The sequence below is a fragment of the Scyliorhinus canicula genome, chromosome 9, assembly GCF_902713615.1.
Source record: "Scyliorhinus canicula chromosome 9, sScyCan1.1, whole genome shotgun sequence".
NCBI lineage: Eukaryota > Metazoa > Chordata > Chondrichthyes > Carcharhiniformes > Scyliorhinidae > Scyliorhinus > Scyliorhinus canicula.
In genome coordinates, this window is record NC_052154.1 from 166,800,125 (window position 1) to 166,822,234 (window position 22,110).

Consider the following 22,110-nt stretch of genomic DNA (forward strand, 5'->3'; position numbering starts at 1 on the left):
AATTTTAATTTATGGTTAAGTTCTCTTGTTTGGGGGGGGGGGTGGGGAATGTGATACATGTGATGTTACGGTATGGGGGGAATTGTGGGTGTTATGGGGCTGTTAGTTGCATATTACTGCTTTTTGCTATACTTTTTGTTATATTTTCTGCAAAAAATTCCAATAAAAAAAATTTAAAAAAAAAAAAAAAAAAGAGTGCAATTAGATAGCGGGGCTGTTCCCAGCACTTGTAGCGCCAGGAACGACGCCGCTAACTCCGCCCAGAATAGACTCTATTTTTTTTTGTTAGATCATACCCATTATGTATTAATATGCAGCATAAACTAGGGAATAAATAAATAATTTTTACTTGCTCTGTCTATCAAGGAATCCCAATGTCCTTCATGTGTAATGAAGTAACTTAGTGGCCACAGAGAAGTCCAAAACGAGAGGCTTAAAGAAACTTATTGAAACTATATGCACGGTGCACTTCCAGCCGGGACTACTCATGCTCAGCTCTTACCTGGGCCGGCTATTATGCTAGAGTCCAATTACTCCGCTGATGGGCCTCCATTCCTCAGCGGGTAAGCTCTTACTCTACGAGGCTGCAAGGGGTTCACTGATAGTCCCCTTGTGGTCTGCTTTAGGGTAAGTTCCACTCCTTTTGTTTTGGGAATGGGTTCCCCTAACTTGTTCCACATCCACTGCAATGCCCTCAAGTGAATGTTCCGCACCTGCTGTACTCCCCTGCAGCTCGTCAACTGATTGGGATCATAAAATCATTAAATCATAGAATTTATCCTCACAACTTTCGGAAACCTCACGTGACGGCTGTGGACTGTGTCCAGCAGTCAGGATGGAGCCATTCCGCTGGTTTGGGGGGCTTCAGCGAGGGCTGGGTGGAGTGGTGAGGGGTAGGGAGCGTGGTTGCAGGGGGGGGGGGGGCAGTTTTTGGCAGGCCGGGCCCGGGCGCAGCCGCCGCAAGCCGCTGCCGTGCGCATGCTCGGTCACGGAACCGGCCATTCTGCGTCCGTATTGGCTGCTAGCCCCCATCAGGTGGAGGATCGGTGCGGGAGCTCCGCTCACTTTTGGGTCGTAAAACCAGACGGATCCTGTGGACAGAGCTGCAGAATCGGAGAATCCAGCCCTCTATCTCTGTGCTGGATTTCAAACTGTAATAGAAATAGTATCCTGAACTTAGAAAAAAGGAGAGAGATTGTTGCTGGTCACTGGCAGCCTCCTTCTAGCCTTCGGCTCAGCTGTATGGGGTGTTGTAATAAAAGGCATTAAGAAATGGTAATTTTAGTCACATGACCACTCGCTCCATAATTATTTCAGAAGGCAATTAAATAGCTCATGTCGGGACAAACTATGGCTACTGTTTTATGGTCTAGCTGATTAAACTCTATAATTTCCCAACTATTAACTTCTGAATAATCCATCATCCTTCTCGATGACATCTTCCACATAGCTGTTGCCACGGTAAACATGCTGTCTTTGCTTGAGAGGTAGCTTTATAGAAATGCAAATGGTAAAAGCCCTACAATTTCAGATAATCTTTTGAAGTAGTTCTTGCCTTCAGCAAACATGAAATTCCATAGCAGGGTGCCTGTGCATGTTTTTATTGTATTGCACATTGCAACCTTCCAGGAACCTGGTCAACTTGTAATGCCAGATGTCAGGTTACATGTGGCAGCCTCCTTAAGTCAGCATCCTTGCTGGATTTTAGAATTCCTTTTTAAAGCAGATCATTTTGTCACCAAATGAAATTAAAGAATAAGCTCACACATGCGCATGTGATTTCATCATGATAACACTCTGAACAAAACATTTCTAACAGGGCTCTACTGCAAAGATTTAAAGATGAACAAGTTACTCCAACCTTTAAAATTGATGAAAATTTCTCAATTCATTGCCAGTTAGTTACAATTATCCATCGTACCTCTAGTATTCTTACTGTTGATTACTAATGATCCTTGTTCGAAAGGGGAAAATAAATGTAAAAATACTTTGAAGCTCCGTTCCTTCACCCAGGCGGGATCCTCCGTTCCTGCTGCAGCGAATGAAAATTTGGCTGAGTGCCAAATTCTTCTTCCTCACTGGTAGTGGTAGTGAGGCACACTCACAATGGGGAATCCCACCCATAGGTTGAGGATAGATTATACTCAGCTCCGATGGGCTCTGCCAACAAGGAGCATTCCGAAACCCACTGTCAAAGCTACCATATAAATAACAAATACTTGGTAATATATTAAGGACTAATATCGCCTGAAAACAGCACCCCAAGTAGGAAATTACAAATGTTCGGAGAAAACATGGAGCCCAAGTGTTCGCGCCGACGTGAACGCCGTCACGTTTCACGACAGTATGACCCGGGCCCTGGGGGGGGGGGGGGGGGGGGCAGTGAGGCCGGCCCGCCGATCGGTGGGCCCGGATCACAGGCCAGACCCCATCGGAGGCCTCCCTGGTGAAGGAGCCCCCCCCCCCCCCCCCCCCCCGGACCGTTCCCGCAGAGTTCCCACCAGCAGCGACCAGGGGTGAACGGCACTGATGGGACTCTGTCGTATAGACACGGCCGCTTGGCCCATCCGGGCCGGAGAATCAGCGGCTCATGGCCAGCGCCGCGCCACACACGCCAGCGCAAATGGCGGCGATTCTCCGCAGCTCAGAGAATCGCACGCAAGCATCGGGGCACGGTTGCGGCGATTCTCCAGCCCGGTGCGGGCTCGGAGAATCGCCCCCGCAGTTTTGTCACCTTTGCTTTGTAATGTGGGGTGAGTTCTAATGTGGGGTGAGTTCTAATGTGGCATGCTGTTGGCAATTTGGATGCAATTCACATTTGTAAAAATGGCAATATCTGGCCCATGTAGTTACAGAGGAATCACATTACGATTCATTTATAAAATACACTGAAACTACTAATTCCTCATACAATGCTTCATGTGCTTCATTTTCAACAAATTACATCTTCATACAATGCCAATCTTGTTCACTGAGCTAGGGAAGACCAACAGATGGGATTCAGTACACTCAGACGCTTTCTTTCATAAATTTTACAAATAAAAACAAAGGAGAATTACAGTACCGTCGATGAAACATCCACTAAAGCCAGTGCCCCTCGCAGAGGTGGTGGCTGAAGAAAAGGAGGCAGGCGACACAAAGTTTTCCACGAGTAGCTGACATTTATTTTGGAAGTATGCCTCCTGCCTCCAGACCAGTTTAGAGCATGCTGGTTTGGGCAGAAAGAATGGCTATCCACCCACAAGCAGCTTGGGCGCCCAATCTCCTTCTCGCCAATCTCTTTCTCGGCAATATGCATCGGCAGCTCCCACCTCTGCGAGGGGCACTTTGATCTCTCAGGGCTGCAACGCCTTCAACTGGCCCACCAGCTTCTGAGGCCCACCTACCATCCTTAAGTGGCTGACGAGTGCTACTAATTGGTCAGCTTGTCAAAAACAAATCGCATCAGGGATAAGGGCCAACGTGCCTGGAAATTTACCCGACATCAGGGTTCTAATCCCAGAAATAGAATTCATAGAACATAGAACAGTACAGCGCAGAACAGGCCCTTCGGCCCTCGATGTTGTGCCGAGCAATGATCACCCTACTCAAACCCACGTATCCACCCTATACCCGTAACCCAACAACCCCCCCCCCCCCCCCCCCCCCCCCCCCCAACCTTACTGTTTAGGACACTACGGGCAATTTAGCATGGCCAATCCACCTAACCCACACATCTTTGGACTGTGGGAGGAAACCGGAGCACCCGGAGGAAACCCACGCACACACAGGGAGGACGTGCAGACTCCGCACAGACAGTGACCCAGCTGGGAACCGAACCTGGGACCCTGGAGCTGTGAAGCATTTATGCTAACCACCATGCTACCGTGCTGCCCCTAATTCAGTCCCTTGTACTCAGGAAAGTCTATTTTCCTAGCATTCTATTGAGCATAGTAGAACTGTAATTAGATGCTGACAAAATAGCATCACAAGTTTCCATTTAGGAATGGAATAACTTTTATTCATGCTGCACTCCCACATCACATATTAGTTGGTGGATCTACGAAACGACATGAAAGGGCAGATCAATGACAGCTTTGACACAGCCAAAAGAAGAAAACCTGCCAATAATTCATATTATGAATGCAACAAAGCTGAGACAACAAACCTGAGACAATGAGATAAATTGCCAATAAATGTACCGAGTGCTATTTATTTATCAGATTAGAAATAATATAATTGTTTTGGCAGAGTGTTTACGATTTATATTAATATCCATGAAATTGCTATTAGCTTAAGGGACTGGTTTGGGCATCTAACAGGCACTTTCTTTACACTTAACACTGATTTTAAATTTGACAAAGAAATCACAGCACAAATATTTGCCACGCAGAAAAAACACAGAATTGGAACAAAACAGATCATTTTGACACAGTCAGAGAAAAGCTGCTATCACCATACGTTCAACAAAATGCAAAACGCAAATGTGGAAAAACAGCCGAGACTAAGTGGGCCAGATTACTATGTTTCGATGGAACACCTCACTGCCAATGCAATTGTCCTTGTCACGATTATCTGAAGAAAGATTTCCATTTATATGATGCCTTCCACCATCTCAGGACCTCTCTAACAATTTTCAGCCAGTGAAATATTTTGAAAGTGTAGTTACTGTTATTGTAGGAAATGCAGCAGCCATATATACATAAGGCATGATCCTACAAACAGTACTGTGCTAATGACCGGATAACTACTGTTAGTCATATCAGTGGAATCATAAGTATGGGACAGGGTGGGATTGATGAACCAAATGGAAAAATTATAGTTAATTAAATTAACATTTCTGATACATTATAATTATTATTAGGTGAATAAAATTTTCAATTCCCTTTGAAAAGGTGTGAAGCTTTAAAAGTTGATGTTAAGAGAGACTTGGGTGTATACATACAAGGAATACAAAGTTACCATGCAGGTATAGAAAGCACTTAGGAAGGAAAATGGCATAATGGCCTTTATGGCAAGGGGACTGGAGTACAAGAACAAGGGAGACTTTCTACAATTATATAGGGCTCTGGTGATTATTTGGCCTGTACTCTCCGCAGCTTAGAATAATGAAAGCCGATCTCCTTGAAGCATACAAGATTCTAAAGGAAATTAAAGCAAAATATTGATGCTGGAAATTTGAAATAAAAGCAGAAAATGCTGGATAAACTCAGCCGGACTGGCAGCATTTGTGGTGAAAAACAGAGTTAACATTTCAAGTCCAAAAGGGACTTTGGCAGGATAGACAAGTTGTTTTCTCCATCAGGAGAATCAAGAAGATAGGGGCATAGTCTCAGGGTCATGTAGGACTGGGTTGAGTAGAGGTCTCTTCAGTCAGAGGACTGTGAATCTTTCAGAGGGTTTCGGAAAGGTGTTTGATCTCCGAGGGAATCAATGGATACAGAATGGAGGCTGGAAAGTGGAGTTGAGGAAAATCAGCCATGATCTTATGGAATAGCGGAGTGGGCTGGAGAGGCATATGGTCTACCTTTGCTCCTATTTTTTACATTATGTTCGATCATTTTCTTATTGCAAATCATTCCTTTTAAATTAGTACTTGAACTGAAAGTTTTCATTAAATGAGCACTTTACCTCTTACAGATTTTATTGCTTTAGAATTTTTAAATTACTATTATATCTTGCATAAGTACATGGTAATTACCTTATTCCTGCAATGAAATCTTACCATTTTTATGTAGGTAAGCAATTGCACTTGCCAGGCTTCGAATCACATGCCTCGTCTCTTTCTCACTTAAGCGTTTTTTTCTGTGAAGGATTGCGCTTAGTTCTCCACCCTCACAGACTTCTGTCACCAGGTATACTCGCTGAAGGAGACCAATAATTATTAAGTTATCTAGTAAGGAGTTCTCACACCCTTGTTATTTTGACATTTGGTTCTTCAATTTTAAAAGGGTGATATATTTTATTCAAGATGACGTAATATTGAACCTCCCAGCCATCTAGGGAATACAGAATGCATCTAGCCTATATAAGTTGGAGTGAGCAATTTGTTGTTCAATCTCCCCGCGTCATTGATAAACTATAAGTGAAAATTTACCCGCAGATACAGTTGTTTAATTTTCATTAAAACAAGTAGGCAATCACCAATTCATTCCATCACCTCCAGCATTGTTTTAAAAAAAAGCTATTTTGTGAGCAATCAGGAAATGTGACGTGTATAGATAGAAGTGGCTTTTTTCCCCCCTGGATCTATCGCTGAAGCATGATGAGATTGTTCACTCATTTATTATTGATTTTCAGCAGGATGGGAACAGCTTCTAAAGCCCTGTGAAGGTTGTTTGAACATGATATATAACAAACTAAATATTGCTGTAACTTCTCAAAGTGGACAGATACCAGTTTTATATTCAAAAGTAGGCCAGAATCACAACTGTGTCTAATATATGATTTTCTTTCCAAAACAAACTTCAAGACAGCAGGATTATTCATAAGTTAGAAATGTGCCCTCGTTTACCTAATTCAGCTTAAATGTTGTTATGGAGGCTATGTTAACTGATAACTTGTTTCAGAAGATAATCTACCATTTTAGAAAATATAGGGGATAGTGTGGTCTAGAAACTGGAAGAGTGGATCTACCGTTTGTAATAAAAATCATGGAAATCAACAAAGATGGAAACCAGGTGACCTTTGCAATGTATATCAACCAGGTTACCGTTCAATCAGTGAAGGTGAAAATTAACCTGAGCATATGATGGTGCCGCGATATTATTTTAATCAACAATTATACGTGCTTTTTTAAAAATATATTTAAAAAGCCACTGAAAATAAAGTGAAACACTAGATTGGTGATCTATAAATGCCATTCTTATTTCAATGCAAAATAATCAGGGTGATTTAGAACCATAAGAATCCCTTACAGTGCAGAAGGAGGCCATTTGCCCCAACGAGTCTGCACCAATCCTCTGTAAAAGAATCCTACTTAGGGTCAGTGGCCCACCCTAATCCTGTACCCCCACCTAACCTGCACATCTTTGGATGCTAAAGGGCAATTTAACATGGTCAATCCACCTAACCTGCACATTTTTGGACTGCGGAGCATCCGGAGAAACCCATGCAGACACGGGGAGGAAGTGCAAACTCCACACAGTCACCCAAGGCAGGAATTGAAGACGGGTCCTGCGCTGTGAGGCAGCAGTGCTAATCACTGTGCCACCATTAAAAAAAATAACATTTAAGGCAGCACGATGACACAGTGGGTTAGCCCTGCTGCCTCACGGCGCCGAGGTTGCAGGTTTGATCCCGGCTCTGGGTCACTGTCCATGTGGAGTTTGCACATTCTCCCCGTGTTTGCGTGGGTCTCGTACCCACAACCCAAAGATATGCAGTGTAGGTGGATTGGACATGCTAAATTGCCCCTTAATTGGAAAAAATGAATTGGGTACTCTAAATTTTTTTTTTCTAAAATAACACTTTTATGCATACGTTTTCAAAAGATAATTGAAGAAAGGAGAGTTACATGAGACAGAAAGGAAAGAAACTGGAAGTAGAAAGAAAGAAGGAAAAAGGAGAAAAAAATGAAGCAGCTGCAGAAAAAAAATTCTTGGAAAATGTGTTGGGGTTCTGTGGCGGGAAGAGGAAGAAGCAAACAACGATAAACACAGATAAGAAGCCTGAGAAGCAGCAGGCCAGAATATGTAAGAGAAAAAAACCAGCAGAGTGCCCAAGAAGGTAGGCACTGCAGGCCACAAGCCTGAGAAAGAGCGGGACGTACCTGATGGGAAACCTTGGGGGAAGGATCACTGCAGCCGACGTGGATATGGTAAGACAGACTGGAAACTTGAAAGAGGGCCATAGCTGAGTGATAGCGTGCAAAGTAGACCTCAAAATGACTATTGACTCTCATTTTATATCCAGATTATAATTATTTGTAATTATTTTGAGCTGTAAATCTACATGAGCATAAAAAGTGCAAGGCTGCAATTTTTATTTTGTTTTAAATTAGAGAAAAACAATTAAAACGTTGACATTTAATCTATGCTTATTGATAACTGCTGCATGGCGATGGTTTTGTTTATACAATCGATTACTCAGAATAGAGAGAAGAAAAGAAGCCAACCCACACCCAAGTGCCTATTAATTTCTCGATTAAAGATGTTAGGTATTTGAAACGTGTTAAGATTATAAACATCAGCATAATGACATATTTTGAGTTTCCAGAACGCTGGGCAAATCTAGTTGTATCTTACTTTGGGTGTTTCAAACACCTCTTCCAGGTGAATGATATGTTCATGGTCCACTAGCTTTAAGATACTGACTTCCCGTTCGAGCAGCTTCACCCCTGAACTCCCAGCCTGCATTGAAAAGAAAAACAGCCCAGTCTAAGTAAGTACATTTATAAAAATCCTTCTATATCAACAATTCAAACTCGTATATTTCAACACTTTGGTTTGGAGAATCCCACATACTCAAGTTCCACGTCAATATTTACTTGCTCGAATTTATAGTATTGCCGGAAAGTGTTTTCCTCTCGGAAGATGCTTTCTAAATAAATTCTATTTATTTTCTTAAATTACAGAAAGTGCTCTCGATTACCCATTGCATGAAGGTTATTAATTCATTTCAATATTAAAAGTAAACATACCTTATTTTAGAAGAACACAATGTTCAAAAATTATTTTACCTTTTCCCGATTGACCTTCTTGATTGCCCACTTCTTGCCAGTCCCATTATGTGTAGCCTCAATCACTACTCCATAGCTGCCTTGTCCTAACCTTTGGCCAAAACTATAGATTTGCTAAAAAAAAAATTCAAAAGGTAAAAATACGCATACGTCATAATACAGCTTGTTGATCAGAGCTTAAACTTCATTCAAAAGTAAAAATACATACTCCATTGAAAAATAGTTTCTTACAATTACCGTACTAATTGAAAAAGGGAAATTTGTGTACTTCATGATACCTGGATTTTAAGGCTTTATATTCTTCATGATACCTTTAATGAACAGTAATTTGTTGGAGTGATTTTATTCAATGTTCACTTACTTTTTATGTTCAGATGTTAGCTCTGCATATCCAGCCATTGTATATTATGTAAAGTTATCCAAAAGCATGCTTTCCTGGGGCTAGTCAAATGGGGTGAGGGTTAGAAGGAAATCTGGATGGACTGCTGATCCACAGCATTGAATATGTGGAGCATACTGGATGCCTCTGTATTGGTGAACTGATGAAGCTGCCTGGCATAAAGGTGAAAATCTGGACGGCCTTCATTCAGAAAAAAGTACTGGCACTTCTGAAAATATCACTGTTAACCTTTTATGCAGATATATTTCCTCAGTATACAGTGGACGTCACTTTTGTAGTTCAACAAGATTGGAGTTCCTGAAACTGTTCACCATACCAGAACACCCTATTCTTCATACCGCCCTCATTTCCCCTTTCATGGGCATATCCTCCCTCAGGCCCCGACCCTTGGCGGTGCCACCTGTGCACCCTGGCAGTGCCATTGTGGCAGTATCCAGCTGACAGAGGGAATGCCAGTGTGCCACCCTGCCCTATCCCCAACCACCCAGAGTCTCCAATAGCCTGGGAGACCCCCCCCCCCCCCCCCCCCCCAACCAGGTGCCGTTATGCCTGGTCCATGTTTGTGTGGACCAGTACTAAACAGCGCTCCTAGCGAAGTCTCCCACGTGAGGCAGTTAGATCTTGGGTGCTGGGAGAATCCGGCGAATGCATGCTGATCTCGCCCAGCGAGGACAAAATCCAGATCGCCACATCTCGCAAGGTTCGGTTGAATCTTGAGAGATGTTTCGATTATCGCTAATATCCCAAGAGGCCTCTCACAAGATTTAACTGCTTCGTCCTGACACCAAGTCAGGCGCAATGAGGCCGTTAAATCATGCCCAGATATACTAAAACTGGAAGACAGGGATAGATTTTTGTTTGCTAGACCTTTGGCATGGTTTGAACAGAGCACAGGAAAACAAATTTGGAAAGAAGGACCACACGGCATTAAGAGAATCTATCTGATTTCTTTCCTATTGAAAACAAATAAAAGAAAAATCTGGAAGGTTCTATAAAGAACATGTGAATATCGCTGCCAAATTTGCCTCTACTTTGCCCAGACATTGCTTAATGTCCAGGGAGTAAAGATGCAAATCCACATAATTACGTTTACCATTTTAGTTCCAATTAATAAGTTGCATCTTGGGAATGAAAGTTGATGCTTTCTGTAAAAATTCTATACTATTTGTCACTATTATTTGAAAGTTTATTTTAAAACATTTATTTTCAAGGAGACACCATGAAGAACAAAAACCAATTGGGCATCTATCCAGAAGGAGTGAACAGTGACAAAATAGATCAAAACTCATCGAGTCCGCACCGGCTCCTGGAAAGAATGTTCAGACTCCGCACAGATAATGACCCAAGCCGGGAATCGAACCTGGGACCCTGGAGCTGTGAAGCAATTGTGCTAACCACAATGCTACCGTGCTGTCCAATGTGAAAGAGAGAAGTGTTTGAAAAATATATTTGAAAATAGAAACCATGACTTCAATCAAACTAGCACAATAACATACCATGCTAAATGCTCAGTTTTTCATCCTTCCTTCAGAAAAGAAAATGTTCAATATTCCCTCAAGAAAACTATTATTTTAATAAAATCAAAACTAATGGGCGGGATCCGCTGTCCAGCGGTGCCAGAATCGTGAAACACGATTGGGCGGAGAATCGCGCATCAGCCAAAAATTGAGGCCAGCACGGGCACCCAGCTGAATGCCATGCTCTGGGGCCTTGACAGCGGCAGGAAAGTGTTCCGCGCTGCATGCGGGCGTGGGCATGCAAATTGTACAGTAAATGCTGGTGGCATATCATTAATGTGGGCCCAACCCGGCATTTTCTGTGCCCACCACGATGCTCCGCCTCCGTCAGGAGGAATTACTGATGGCGAGGTTCACTTGTGATATTTAAAATCATAAAACAGGCAGCGTGGCTGCTGGGGTAGAGAGATGGGGTATGAAAGGTGCCCAACATTGTTTTAGTGTGCTGACAATTGTACCGCTGACCAGGGGGTTTCTGCCAGGGCCGGGGGTGGGGGAGAGAGGAGGAGAAGTGTGGGGTGACCAGGAGGTGGGACATGGGGTCAGGGTGGACAGGCACGGACCACCATTGCCACAGGCTGCAAGGCAGCCATGTAGCTGCGCACACCGTTGACTGCCCACTGTGGACTTATGTATGGGTGCATCCCCAGGTACTCTCTGGCCCCAGCTGACCCATCAATGGGATGAGGGTACTCCAGCATAACCAGTGCCATCTTCTTGGCTGGGATGAGGGTGCGTGGGGAGTGGAGTGCCGATATGCAGCTCCTGCTTTTCAGGCTCTCGAATGCCAATCCCGGCCCTGGCGAATCACACACAGCATTCGTTGGAATTGCACTAGTTCCATGTGGCGCCAGTGCTAGCCCATTAAGACATCCTGAATCATTCCAGGGCCTGCGCCGCTTTCGGGCCGTAGAATCCATGGGATTCAGTCCTGGCATCAGCATTTAGTCTCTGAAATGGAGAATTCTGGCCAATCTGTTTGAAGAGGATTAGTTAAAATTGTTGCTTCTGATCAAGTTATACAAGTTTATAAATGTACCATATTATGAATTGCAATTTCTACTCCAGTGGTACAATACTGTTATTATTTTGAGAATAAATTCAAATTTTTCTGAACTACGATAACAGAAATTCATCCATGCAGCTAAGAATATGGAGCCAGAACCTCTGTGGAGTGACAATCACAGTTGAATTGCCACTTCGCCCCTTTTCAATTACTTCACCTGGGAACTGCACATTTCTTGTTTGACTCGGGCCTGCTAAGAAATGTGCTGCATACTGGCATCTGGGACTCTTCAGTCCAGGGCAGCAGCAGTGGGAGATGTGAAGCCTTGCCCCCTTTTTACAACACTAGCTGCTGTAAAGCAGGTAGACTTACAGGTCCCATTACTTATAGAAGCCAGGGAAAGGTAAGTAGGAGGATTGGGTGTGGGACAAAGGTTGGGGGCACATTGGATAGGTTGGGAGGGCAGAGATGTAGTTGGGGGGTTGAGAAAGTAGTTAGAGGGCTGGGGTGGTTGTGGGGTATTCAGGAGTGTGGGATGTAACCAGGGGCTTTTGGGAGTGTTCGGAAATCAGAGGTGGAATTAATGTCAGTTTGGGTGAGTTTGGTAGGGTGTTTCCCGCCGGCCTTTTTGGTTGAGATCCACACGGGTGTTCACCCACCCGAGAGTCATTTTTTAGGACCTTGGGAAGTTTCTACCTCAGAAACTTTTTCAGCAATGGGGAGCTGAACTCACTGGTGAGAATGGCTCCTCAGAGATCGGCCGACATTTGAAATGAAATGAAATGAAAATCGCTTATTGTCACGAGTAGGCTTCAAATGAAAAGCCCCTAGTTGCCACATTCCGGCGCCTGTTCGAGGAGGCTGTTACAGGAATCGAACCGTGCTGCTGGCCTGCTTGGTCTGCTTTCAAAGCCAGCAATTTAGCCCTGTGCTAAACTAGGGTTTAAAGGGTGGCCAGATTTTTAAGTGAGCTCGAGAGTCCTCCACACTCCCTGCCCACAGAGAATGTCACCGCCTCACACATGGACATTACCCCACAACCCCCAAGTGAGAACTACCCTGCTATGGGGTCGCTGAGCCCCTCCCCTTCCCAGGCATCCCCATGCCCCTCTCCCTTTCAGGACCGCACTCTTCACACCCCCAACCTTTATGAGGCCCCTTCATATCCGCTCTTCACCCACCCCCATCCTTCATACCCCCCCCCTTCCCCCTTTCCATGGCCCCCCTTAGGACCCGACCTTCGGCAGTGCTACCCTGGCACCCCACGCGGGTGAGATCCAGATCGTGATGCCTCGCAAGGTTCATTTGAATCTCGCGAGATGTCTCAAGCATCGCAAATCATGCAAGAGGCCGCGGCACCAATTTGAACGTGATGAGGCCGATAAATCACGCCCCAGGAGGATAGTCGCGATGATAGTCGATGGGTTAATTGGAAGGGCCGGAAAGATAGTCAGGGAGTCGGGAGGGTAGTCGGTGGGTTGAGAGGCCCAGTTGGGGGTTGTGCCATGAGTGAGATTTGCTAGTATGGTTGTCCAGGAGTTAGAAGTGGTTTTAATCTTGCCAACTTTTCCTGGGTAACTATTCCATCAAGAGAGTTGAAGCCACCTGAAGTCTTTAACTTAAATCAGAGTATTGGAGGATTCCAAGTTCAGGGTAAAAGCCCATCATAAGTTTGAACTTCCCAGGCAATTCCAGCGTAGTCCTTGTGAGACCTTATGGGAGACCCCAGCATATCTTCTGGGGTACCTCCCCTATGCAAAACCCCCTCCCTGAAGATTAAAAGTTCTGGGCCATGATCTTGTTTTTATGAAAGGAACAGAAATGTATATTAAAACAAAAATATAACCAGCATTGATATAAAAATATAAAATACAAAATTTAACCAACACTGGAAAAATAATCAGACGGTCACTAAAACCTTTTGCTGATTTTGTTTCAAGATTAATTCTAGCCATATCCTATTAAAAGTTCCATGTATATTAGAAGTTACATAAATTAAATATTTTAAATGCACCACCCTTGATGTTTACTCATCTTATTTTCAGATAAATACCATACTGCTAATAAGCTCACTATTGGTTTTTTTAAATGAAGAGGGAGGAGGGGGTTTAGCCCATGTTGTAATTAATGTCAGGCAATGTGTTTCTCTATGCTATCTTATCCTACCCACTGGTAGAGATCACTTCTGCATGAAAACAACTAAATACTAGACACACTAAAATTTTATTCAGTTCAAAATCTCATCCAGTTCATCCACAACAATTCCTATATATTATAATCATGTACATTTCATGCATTTTAATGTTATTTCCCCAGAAAAGATGTGAAAAAGTGCAACATAAGCTTCTCACACTGAAGCAAAGGATTTTTAAATTGTCTACATACCCGAATAGCAAATTCGTCATCAACCCGAGTGTGAGGCACCACCTTGTATTCAGCATTGCCGACAGCGGCACGCTGTGAAGGCATCTTTTGAAAATCTCGGGCAACCTCAATTTTCCTGCAAATGCAAATAATGCGTGGAGTTGAAGAATATTTTAGCTTTAGAATAACATAACAATTTGTAACAACTAATAGAAAAGCAAAATGCTGTTATGCTGGAAATCTGAAGTAAAAACAGAAATACTGGGAATACACTTGGTCAGTATCTTGGAGAGTGCTTACGTTCCAGGTCAATTACCTTTCACTAAATCTATCAAAAGTTAGCGATGCAACATTTTATAACAGGGCAGCACGGTAGCATGGTGGTTAGCATAAATGCTTCACAGCTCCAGGGTCCCAGGTTCGATTCCCGGCTGGGTCACTGTCTGTGCCAAGTCTGCACGTCCTCCCCGTGTGTGCGTGGGTTTCCTCCGGGTGCTCCGGTTTCCTCCCACAGTCCAAAGATGTGCGGGTTAGGTGGATTGGCCATGCTAAATTGCCCGTAGTGTCCTAAAAAGTAAGGTTAAGGGGGGGGGGGGGGGTTGTTGGATTACGGGTATAGGGTGTATACGTGGGTTTGAGTAGGGTGATCATTGCTCGGCACAACATCGAGGGCCGAAGGGCCTGTTCTGTGCTATACTGTTCTATGTTCTAACATTAAACACAGAGGCAGGGAAGGCAAAAGGAAAGTTTTGCATAAGGTGGAAGGCAGGAGTAATTAGATGATTAAAGGAATAACGGCGCAAGGGCTATGATAGGACAAATAAGGAAATTAATGAAGGGTCTAACCAGGAGACAAAAATGATAAAAACAGAATCTTTACCAGTCTAACTTTCAGCTTGCACATCATGACAGTGTTAGAAACACTACTATAATAATTCAAAGTCGATCCCAAAGATTAAGTTCATATTTGAACCACATGTCACTGGAATAATGTGACATTCCCTGCAACCAGGTTCCCTTCACCTGGGCACCCATGCTCCATGAAGCAGAAGTCATCAATGCTATCAAAGAGGGGCTTTAAACAAACTGTATTTTAATCATAATCTAATCGCAAAATACCGTGGAAGATAGAAATCTGAAATAAAAACAGAAGATGCAGGAAATACTCAGGTCTGGGAGGATCTCTGAAGACAGACCAGAGTTAATGTTTCAGGCCAAAGTCATTTTGTAATACATATGGTGTATGATAGATTATATTAATAGCTTATAAGTAATACTCAGGAGTGGAGAACAGGTGGGATACCACTGTCAAAGAGGTTTACTGGCAGGAGATGCATGAGGAAACAAACACTACAAATTCTCACAAAGTTGACGATATCACTGTTTGGACAATCAATGATTGTAAATATTGCACTGAACGAATTTATACAAAATGTTTTAGATGGGAATTCCTGAACAAACATCTTGCTTTTCCATTGACGGGAAGATTATTGGCATTGGAATGTTTGCTCACACACATTCCTCACAATTGTGAGGAGAGAACCTATACCAATTTCAGAACCAACATTTTGCCAAGTACTGTAACCAAAGAGAAGCAATCATTCAGAAATTAGGATGTTTTGGCCATTTCATTTGTATAAATTTTCACTATCATGTCAGGGATTCTTTAATTAAAATCAACGGTAGAGATGGTGATATGGATCCAAGAGATCCTAACACCTTTCCTTGGTTGCACAAGCTCGTGTGAATGGTAGATTAATTAGAGAGTAGTCTTACAAGTCTTCTCTGCTTCAGCTTCTGAAGAACCTTGAAGCATTTTTTACATTGCTGGATTCTAACATGTGTTTACCGTGAGAAAAACTTACCTTGAGCTTCTTAGTAGCAAGGATCCCTTCAGAAGATAAATTGTAAGATGACAACAAATGAGGTAGGCTTGCATATTCAAAAGGAAAAACCTAGAAAACCTTTGTCTTATCACTAATAGAGTCTTCAATGATTGTATCATTTCTGCTTTTTCTACTCTTCATGGCCAGATTGGATTTGTCCTGTTTTTTATGGACAGGACATACCTGGGGCAATTTTCTACATTGTCAAGTAGGTGCCTGTGCTGTAGCTGTATTGGAGTAACTTGACATGGATTGAGGCTAGTTTTGGAGTACACGTCTTCAGTACTACTCACATGTTGTTCCCAGGGCCCATAGTTTTTAATATAGCCAATGCCTTCACCTGTTTCTTGATATCACATCAACTGATTGGAATTGGCTGAAGACAGACAACCGTGACTTTCGGAACTTCCTTGGGGCCTTCAGGATGAGGCCAAGCTGGATCATCCAATTGACAGGTCTGACAGAAGATGGTTTAAAAGCTCCAGCCTTGTCTTGTGCACTGATGCGCTGTGCTGCCCAATCATTGGTTATTGGGGCATCTATGGGGATATCTACGGAGCCTCATCCTCCTGTTAGTTGTTTGAATGTCCACCGCCATTCACAACTGGATGTGGCAAGACTGCAGAGCTTTGACTGGATCAATTGGTTATGGAATTGCTTTGCTCGGTCTGTAGGTTGGTTACATCAAACAATCTTCACATTCTGAGAAGTCACACAAAGCTAGAAAATAGTGAAAACAGGCTTATGGGAAGCCAGGTAAAATCCATTACACTGTGCCAGAATTATGAAACCAGAATCTAAAGCAAAGTTCAGCGGCAATAAGAATTATGACAACTGGTTCAATCAAGGAAAGCCTTTAACGGTTACATGACAAAATTGTGTTGCTACAAAAATAATCCAATACTTCTGCAGACAATAATTCTAACAAACTTTGAGTCTCCGAGCAGATAATAAAATCTAAGAGTATTTGTTTGGTTTCATGGCACACGGAATATCAATATAAACTGCAATCAGACCAAGCCATGTGACCGATGATTGACCATATCATTCTGATGAATGGTGAGAGACTGGGAAATGTTTTCAGAGGGACATGGATGGTCCCTGTATATACATCACAGAAAGTTAACTTGCAGGTACAGTAAGCAATTAAGGTGGTAAATGGTACTTTGACGTTTGTGACAAAGGGATTGGAATATAAGTGTAAAGGAGTCTTATTACGATTATACAGGTTGTTGGTAATGCCACACCTGGAGTACTGTGTGCAGCTTTAGTCCAAGAAAGGACATTGCTACGATCCAAACTGTTAATACTGGACAAGTCAGATCCTAGGGTGGAACTGGATCTGATAGATACCAACTTTTTTTTTGTTTTTAAGAAATGTAGAGAGTCATAGGTTAACAACCGAATAAAACATTTACGAAGCAAGAAAAGATGCACAATCACACTACTCTTTCACCCACAACTCTGCTTTTGCAGATGTATACAGATTTGTAAGGATAACACAAGTTACAAAATCTATCTTATACTCCAATGTTTACCGGAAGCACTCAGTCCAGTAAACCAATACGCAACCTGTGATCAGACACACCACACTCTAAAATGCAAGTGACAAATGCCACCCCAACCGATGTTACGGATCTCTCATCAACTCCGTCCAGACACTTGCCACACAGTGAGCCAACTGATCCCACAGAAGCTCAGTCTTTTAACTTGGGTTTCTAATCTCCACTCTCGAAGAACTCACCTTGGAATGCCCTCCCAAACTATGCTTTCAGTTAGACATCTTCAATGAGGATCCATATCCAGGGATTCAGCCTTTCCCTCTGATTTTCCTCTCCCCTAGATCACCACATGCATTCCAGCTTCGCCTTGCACATACACTCCCTTAGGTATTCAGCTGTACCAGCAGAACACCATTTCTTCACAGGCCCATAGAAAAGAGTCACCAACATTTGAGTGTCTTCACTGATCTTCTGGTTTCTCAGAAACCCATTTTGTTCCAAGTCTGCTTCCAGAAGCTTCCTCCGTTTAAACTTGGAGACTTCCTATGCTCCTCACTCTTGATTTAATTGACCTTTTACAGATTCATGTTCTTTTCTTTTGACTAAGGTCTTCTTGGGACCTTTATCCTTTTCCATTAAGGCCTGCTCCCTGCAGTTCTCTCTTCCAGCAGACTGCTGACAACTTGGTACCTCCCTTGAGATCCAGAACTCTCTCTACATTCACTGTTATTTAAAAACTGGAGCAACTCATCGAAAATTCTTAGACTTCTTTTCCTCAACAACTCAGCTAGTGGGGAGATTTAAACTGCTCAATTTATCTGAGAACATAATCACCAATGAACTAAAAACTACTGCTTTGACTCTGTGGGTTCCCCACTCTGGACCCCTGTTGCTACAGAGACAGATTTTTTCTTTACTTTTTTAAAAAACCTTCCCTAAACTACTGTACAACCTCATTACAAATGTAGGTTATACAAACAGCTCCAAACCTGCTATCTCAACTCTAATATGAAACCAGAGCCAGGTTTCACTTTTTTTACCCACAAATAAAGAATGTAAATTAAACTGAAAGCTAGAACTTATTCCTGAAACCCAAAAATACAGCTATCTTAATTTCCTAACAACATACTTGACCTGGAAGGAGTGCAACAAAGATTCACTGGATTGGTTTCTGGAATGAGGGGATTGCCCATGGGGAGCGGTTGCAGAGAGCAGGCCCATGTTCCCTGACATTTATAAGAGTAGGAGATGATCTACTTGAAACATCAAATTCTAAGAGGCTTGACAGACCTCATGATGAGAAACAGTTTGCCCTGGCTGGGGAATCTACAACACTGGATCAGAATATCAGAATAAACTATTTAGGACTGAGTTAAAGAGAAATGTTTTCACTCAAACTACTGTGAATTTTTGGAATTCTCTATAAATGGAGCTGTGAGTGCTCAGTTGTAGAGTCTATTTAAGATAGCAGTCAATAGACCTTTTAGTATCAAAGGAATTCAGGGATTCTGGGGATATTGCAAGAAGATGGAGTTGATGGAAAAGGCCTCATTGATAGCCAAGATCCAATTTTACATTTTCTGACCTCTTGTCCCAGATCTTCCAAGCAGCAGTAAGGATCATCAGGTTACTGCTGCACCCATAGATCTCCCAACTTCGTGCTGCTGCACATTTCTACTGGCGTCTTCCAAACCAAATTTTGACAGAAATGCACAGCGTAGCATCCATCAAGGAATGGCACAAGGGCAGCATTGAGTTCAAGGAAGACTCTCCCGTATAATGGCACAAGTTTGCTGCTTGATAAATTTAAAGGTCCAGCTTGAATGTGGGTGAATGAACGAATGAATGGGTGAGTGGATTAACAAGTGAATGTTTGAGTAAGTGAGTGGGTGAAATGTTGAGCAGGTAGGGTGGGTAACTAGGTAAGTGAGCAGATGATTGGGTAGTTGGGTCAGGGTATTAGTCAGGTGGTTGAGAGGTGGTCAGGGATTGTCAGGTCAGATGGAAGTAGTGGATCGGGTTGACATGGTAGTCAGTGGTCTGGTGGGAGGCGAGTCTGGTCAGGAAGGGTGATTAGGTTGGGAGGCTAGTCGGGTGGTCGGTTTGGAAGGCGGCTAGTCACATCAGATCAGGATGGTATTTGTATGGGAAGGGGTAGTCTGATGCTCACAGGGATTAGTCAGGTCAGGCCAGAGGGGTGAGTTGGCCAATCTGGGGGATATTCAGATCGGATGTGAGACGAGGTTTTAACTGTTTAACATTTTCTGGATAATTATTCAGATAAGAATTGCTTATCTGTGACTCTAACTCAGAGCTGGGGATATTCATGGAGGGTCCTGGCAGCAGTAGAATTGCCCATCAGAAGTTGAAATTTCCCAGGCACTTCCCCATGTCGATCTGCACGTCGAAACCTCCACAGGATCCCAACATGCATCTTTGGTTGTATGTCTGGTCTTCAACAATCTGGAGACTGGACGATTTGGCCTCTTGATTCCTCCATTAAAGAAAGCAGTCTATGAATATTGCTCAAGATGACACTTTGTTGAAGCTTTTCATGTTGCACTAATCAGGAAAATCAGTATAATCTCATACAGTGTGAAGTTGTTGGGCGGGATGCTCCGCCCTGCCACATTTCTGCCTCACCACGCCGGCGGGATGCTCCGTTACGCCGGCCGGTCAGTGAGGTTTCCCATTGTGGGGCAGCCTCACACCGTCGGGAAACCCCCGGGCGCCGGCAAAACGGAGCATCCTGCGGACGGAGAATCCAGCCCATTGTTTCTCCTGACATTCGTATTGTTGCAATTGTCCTGATGAGTGCAAGATGAAAAGTTTCAACAAAATGTCTTTTTCAGCAATACTCAAGTTCTGTACTCCCAAACAACTCGAAGTAGTCCCTTTGAACTCACCTGATAAAATCCTTTTACCATTTTCAATACCTAGATTAGATCATCTGAACACAATGGAATGCAAGCCAATTTAATTTAATCTTTTAAATCCCAGTCATTCTGCTTAACCGGCACTGTACAGTTAGCCTATAATGGATCGGTCACCTGTGAATGGTCTTTTTATTTAATCATTTACTAACTGCCATGTTCAGGAAAACTCTATTATTAATCTTAAAATGTAAGTCTCTGTTCAAACAGGCCCATGCTTGTTAGCCTCAATGATGTTGACAATTGCCTCTAAAGGAGTGATAAGATAAGCTCAGAAACGTAAGAGTGAGCAAATACTGCATCAGACTGAAGGGGGTAGAGAAAAGAGGCTCTCTACTCAGAGTTGACTGGACGCATGAAACAGATAAACTTAAACTAGATGGACAGAGCTGACTGGTGGACGACTGAAGTCAGATCACTAACACGGAGGGCTTTAAAAGGAGGAGTATTGTGAACAGGTGCAGAAAAAGAGAAAACAAAGTAATCTGACTTGTGTGGGTAATTATTATCCCCGTGGAGATCAATATGCGAAATAACCAAACTTCCCAAATGGCTCCCATGGAAAATCCAATGGATCACTTTTCACTTTGTAAAACTTTTACTTTATCAATCAAACCCAAAATCGACATAAAAATTAAACACAATTTAACAGGCAAATTAACAGGCTAGGTAGGGTGCTCTTTCAGACAGTCGGTACAGACACAGTGGGCCGAATCACCTCCTCCTGCTCTGTAGGGACTCTATATACAAGACATGTCTATTTCTATTGTGTTGTCTGCCACTAATTGTAGACAACAGCATATTTATTAATGGAAATCATTATTAATTTCATTTCATTTAAAATATTTATATAAATAGAGACAATAATGAATTTTGGATTTCTCCTTATCAAACAAATTCAAAGCCATGATATCTATATTAATCAGACTGCAAAACTTGTAATACTGTAATACTTACATTGTGCAGAAATGCTTTAGTAATCTCATTCAATATGGATCGCAAATTCAAGTACAAAGTAAATGACAAAGTAGTAACACGGTCCTTGACGTTAATAACAAGTGATTTTTGTTCATTTGGCAGCATTGTTCCATTTATCTTCTCTGTTCCATTTATCTTCTCTGCACAGTTTGAGTATGAGATTTAGGATGAGTCTATTAACCCGGCAAAACCCAACCTTCAACAAATAATTCGAGTTAATTTTAAAAGGTTTATTTATAAGCTTGCTATCTGCTTGCTTTTTAATCTGAACATTTTCCACCAGAGACTTCCTGCACGCCCTGATAGTGTAGTACAAATGCCACCACCTTCTCAACTTTTGGCAGCATTGCTACACTTGGCTCTTATGTTCCCTGAAGGAATTAAACATAAAATTGTGTGACTTACAGAAAATTGGTTTAAAAGTTTCGTAATGGTAAACTATCTTAGAATATTGATAATTTGAATGAAGCACAGTTTTACACCCACAAATATGACCCTGTGGTCCAAATTGCTATTTTAACTGCAGGTATGAATGGAGTGGATGCAATGACTACTTCCTTGCCAGGCCAAACCTGTTGGGAGCTCGTTCAAGGGCCAAAAAGAGGCAAGCTTTTTGTAAGGTTTCTTTATGTGTCATAAGTGCTCACCTGGCCTTCACTCGGAAGAAAACTCCGGCCCTCCATTAGCCAGGGCTTCTTCTCTTCCCTCAACTGCACCATATTACCCCTTCACCACTTGCCTGATTGCAAGAGACCATTCCCACAGGTGTGCATGCTGCTCCTCTCTGCCAGCCTGGCAGTAAATTCAAGGTGGAGGTTAGGGGCCTATATATGAAAATAAAGCTCAGCAGCTAAAATTTTCCAGG

The 22,110-nt window shown here is 42.8% G+C and overlaps 1 protein-coding gene across 9 annotated transcripts in view; it reads right to left on the reverse strand.

Annotated features, from left to right (window-relative positions):
* stk33 (serine/threonine kinase 33) overlaps positions 1–22,110 on the reverse strand; it is a 243,418-nt gene that overhangs the window by 98,462 nt on the left and 122,846 nt on the right. For all 9 annotated transcript variants that reach the window (XM_038808129.1, XM_038808123.1, XM_038808125.1 and 6 more), the window contains 4 exons: positions 13,968–14,082; positions 8,660–8,773; positions 8,226–8,330; positions 5,705–5,843 (listed from right to left, as the gene is read on the reverse strand). In XM_038808129.1, coding sequence (XP_038664057.1) covers positions 5,705–5,843; positions 8,226–8,330; positions 8,660–8,773; positions 13,968–14,051 — 442 coding nt within the window. In that variant the 5' untranslated portion in view covers positions 14,052–14,082. The remainder of the gene's footprint in view (positions 1–5,704; positions 5,844–8,225; positions 8,331–8,659; positions 8,774–13,967; positions 14,083–22,110) is intronic.